This window comes from Neolamprologus multifasciatus, chromosome 12, assembly GCF_963576455.1.
Source record: "Neolamprologus multifasciatus chromosome 12, fNeoMul1.2, whole genome shotgun sequence".
Taxonomy (NCBI): Eukaryota; Metazoa; Chordata; class Actinopteri; order Cichliformes; family Cichlidae; genus Neolamprologus; species Neolamprologus multifasciatus.
This window is the reverse complement of record NC_140450.1, coordinates 636936-639435: the sequence shown is the minus strand read 5'-3', so window position 1 is coordinate 639435 and position 2500 is coordinate 636936. Positions and strand designations below refer to the sequence as shown.

At 52.2% G+C, this 2500-nt stretch overlaps 1 protein-coding gene across 1 annotated transcript in view; it reads right to left on the bottom strand.

Moving 5' to 3' along the window:
- The window catches only part of c5 (complement component 5), a 33000-nt gene that overhangs the window by 6352 nt on the left and 24148 nt on the right, over positions 1 to 2500 (bottom strand). Inside the window, exons 30-33 of the mRNA XM_085179609.1 lie at positions 550 to 630; positions 310 to 462; positions 174 to 236; positions 15 to 102 (exon numbers count right to left, since the gene is read on the bottom strand). Of these exons, the coding sequence (XP_085035735.1) occupies positions 15 to 102; positions 174 to 236; positions 310 to 462; positions 550 to 630 (385 nt within the window). The remainder of the gene's footprint in view (positions 1 to 14; positions 103 to 173; positions 237 to 309; positions 463 to 549; positions 631 to 2500) is intronic.

Sequence of the window (2500 nt, the reverse complement as noted above, 5' to 3'; positions counted from 1 at the left end):
GGTGAGATACTCACTGGTTTCAGACATGACCACCTCAATCGTGAGGTCAAAGTTACACGTGGCCTGTGCGGACGCCACGGTCTGATAGTACACCGTCTTCATCTGCAGACAGATCGGGGAACGTTAGAGCCAATTTTGCCAACATGGCTTCAGGTGAATTAACCCACACCCACCTTCACATTGGACACGCCGCGACCATAACCTGTGGACACGATGATGTCATCATTCTTTGTTACCTGGGAAGGAAAACAAAAAGGTTACTGTTAACCTGGAGCTGCACCTGACCTCGCTGCACTGAACCGTTCTCACCTGGAAGGGTGAGGCCACGGGTCGACTCTGGCTCAGCTGGATTTGTCCCAGAATTTCTTTTGTTCTGTAGCGGATGCTGATGTCCTGACTGAGGGCGGCTCGAGAGACAACTCTGTTGTACTCCGTTAATGCCTCCAGAGTCAAGAAGGTGTCCTGAGGGAGGTCAAAGGTCAACAAGAAGCGCAAAAGAGGTTAACAGAGAGTGGTTTTGGTGGCAGGCCGAGTTTGGGGTGTATTTACCTGCACAGAGTAGAAACCTTCACCGTAGTGCTGATCCTGGGTCAGCCAGGACAGGATGGGTTTCACATATGAGATCCTCCCCTTAAAAGACAACATTATTTTAAAATGTGAGGGGAACTACAGGAAGAGAGGAGAACTACAGAAACACGCCCCCTAAAGGCAGAGAGGGGAACTACAGAAACACGCCCCCTAAAGGCAGAGAGGGGAACTACAGAAACACGCCCCCTAAAGGCAGAGAGGAGAACTACAGAAACACGCCCCCTACAGGAAGAGAGGAGAACTACAGAAACACGCCCCCTACAGGAAGAGAGGAGAACTACAGAAACACGCTCTCTACAGGCAGAGAGGGGAACTACAGAAACACGCCCCCTAAAGGCAGAGAGGAGAACTACAGAAACACGGCCACTAAAGGCAGAGAGGAGAACTACAGAAACACGCCCACTAAAGGCACAGAGGAGAACTACAGAAACACGCCCACTACAGGAAGAGAGGGGAACTACAGAAACACGCCTCCTACACGCAGAGAGAACTACAGAAACACGCCCCCTACACGCAGAGAGGAGAACGACAGAAACACGCCCCCTACAGGCAGAGAGAACTACAGAAACACGCCCCCTACACACAGAGAGGAGAACTACAGAAATACGCCCCCTACAGGAAGAGAGGAGAACTACAGAAACACGCTCTCTACAGGCAGAGAGGAGAACTACAGAAACACGCCCCCTAAAGGCAGAGAGGAGAACTACAGAAACACGCCCCCTAAAGGCAGAGAGGAGAACTACAGAAACACGCCCACTAAAGGCAGAGAGGAGAACTACAGAAACACGCCCACTAAAGGCAGAGAGGAGAACTACAGAAAGACGCCCACTAAAGGCAGAGAGGAGAACTACAGAAACACGCCCACTACGGGAAGAGAGGGGAACTACAGAAACACGCCTCCTACACGCATAGAGAACTACAGAAACACGCCCCCTACACGCAGAGAGGAGAACGACAGAAACACGCCCCCTACAGGCAGAGAGGAGAACTACAGAAACACGCCCCCTACAGGCAGAGAGAACTACAGAAACACGCTCTCTACAGGCAGAGAGGGGAACTACAGAAACACGCCCCCTAAAGGCAGAGAGGAGAACTACAGAAACACGCCCCCTAAAGGCAGAGAGGAGAACTACAGAAACACGCCCACTAAAGGCAGAGAGGAGAACTACAGAAACACGCCCCCTACACGCAGAGAGGAGAACTACAGAAACACGCCCCCTAAAGGAAGAGAGGAGAACTACAGAAACACGCCCCCTAAAGGCAGAGAGGAGAACTACAGAAACACGCCCACTAAAGGCAGAGAGGAGAACTACAGAAACACGCCCACTAAAGGCAGAGAGGAGAACTACAGAAACACGCCCACTAAAGGCACAGAGGAGAACTACAGAAATACGCCCACTACAGGAAGAGAGGGGAACTACAGAAACACGCCTCCTACACGCAGAGAGAACTACAGAAACACGCCCCCTACACGCAGAGAGGAGAACGACAGAAACACGCCCCCTACAGTCAGAGAGGGGAACTACAGAAACACGCCCCCTACAGGCAGAGAGGGGAACTACAGAAACATGCCCCCTACAGGCAGAGAGGAGAACTACAGAAACACGCCCCCTACAGGCAGAGAGGAGAACTACAGAAACACGCCCACTACAGGAAGAGAGGGGAACTACAGAAACACGCCCCCTAAAGGCAGAGAGGGGAACTACAGAAACATGCCCCCTACAGGCAGAGAGGGGAACTACAGAAACACGCCCACTAAAGGCAGAGAGGGGAACTACAGAAACATGCCCCCTACAGGCAGAGAGGGGAACTACAGAAACATGCCCCCTACAGGCAGAGAGGGGAACTACAGAAACACGCCCACTAAAGGCAGAGAGGGGAACTACAGAAACACGCCTCCTACACGCAGAGA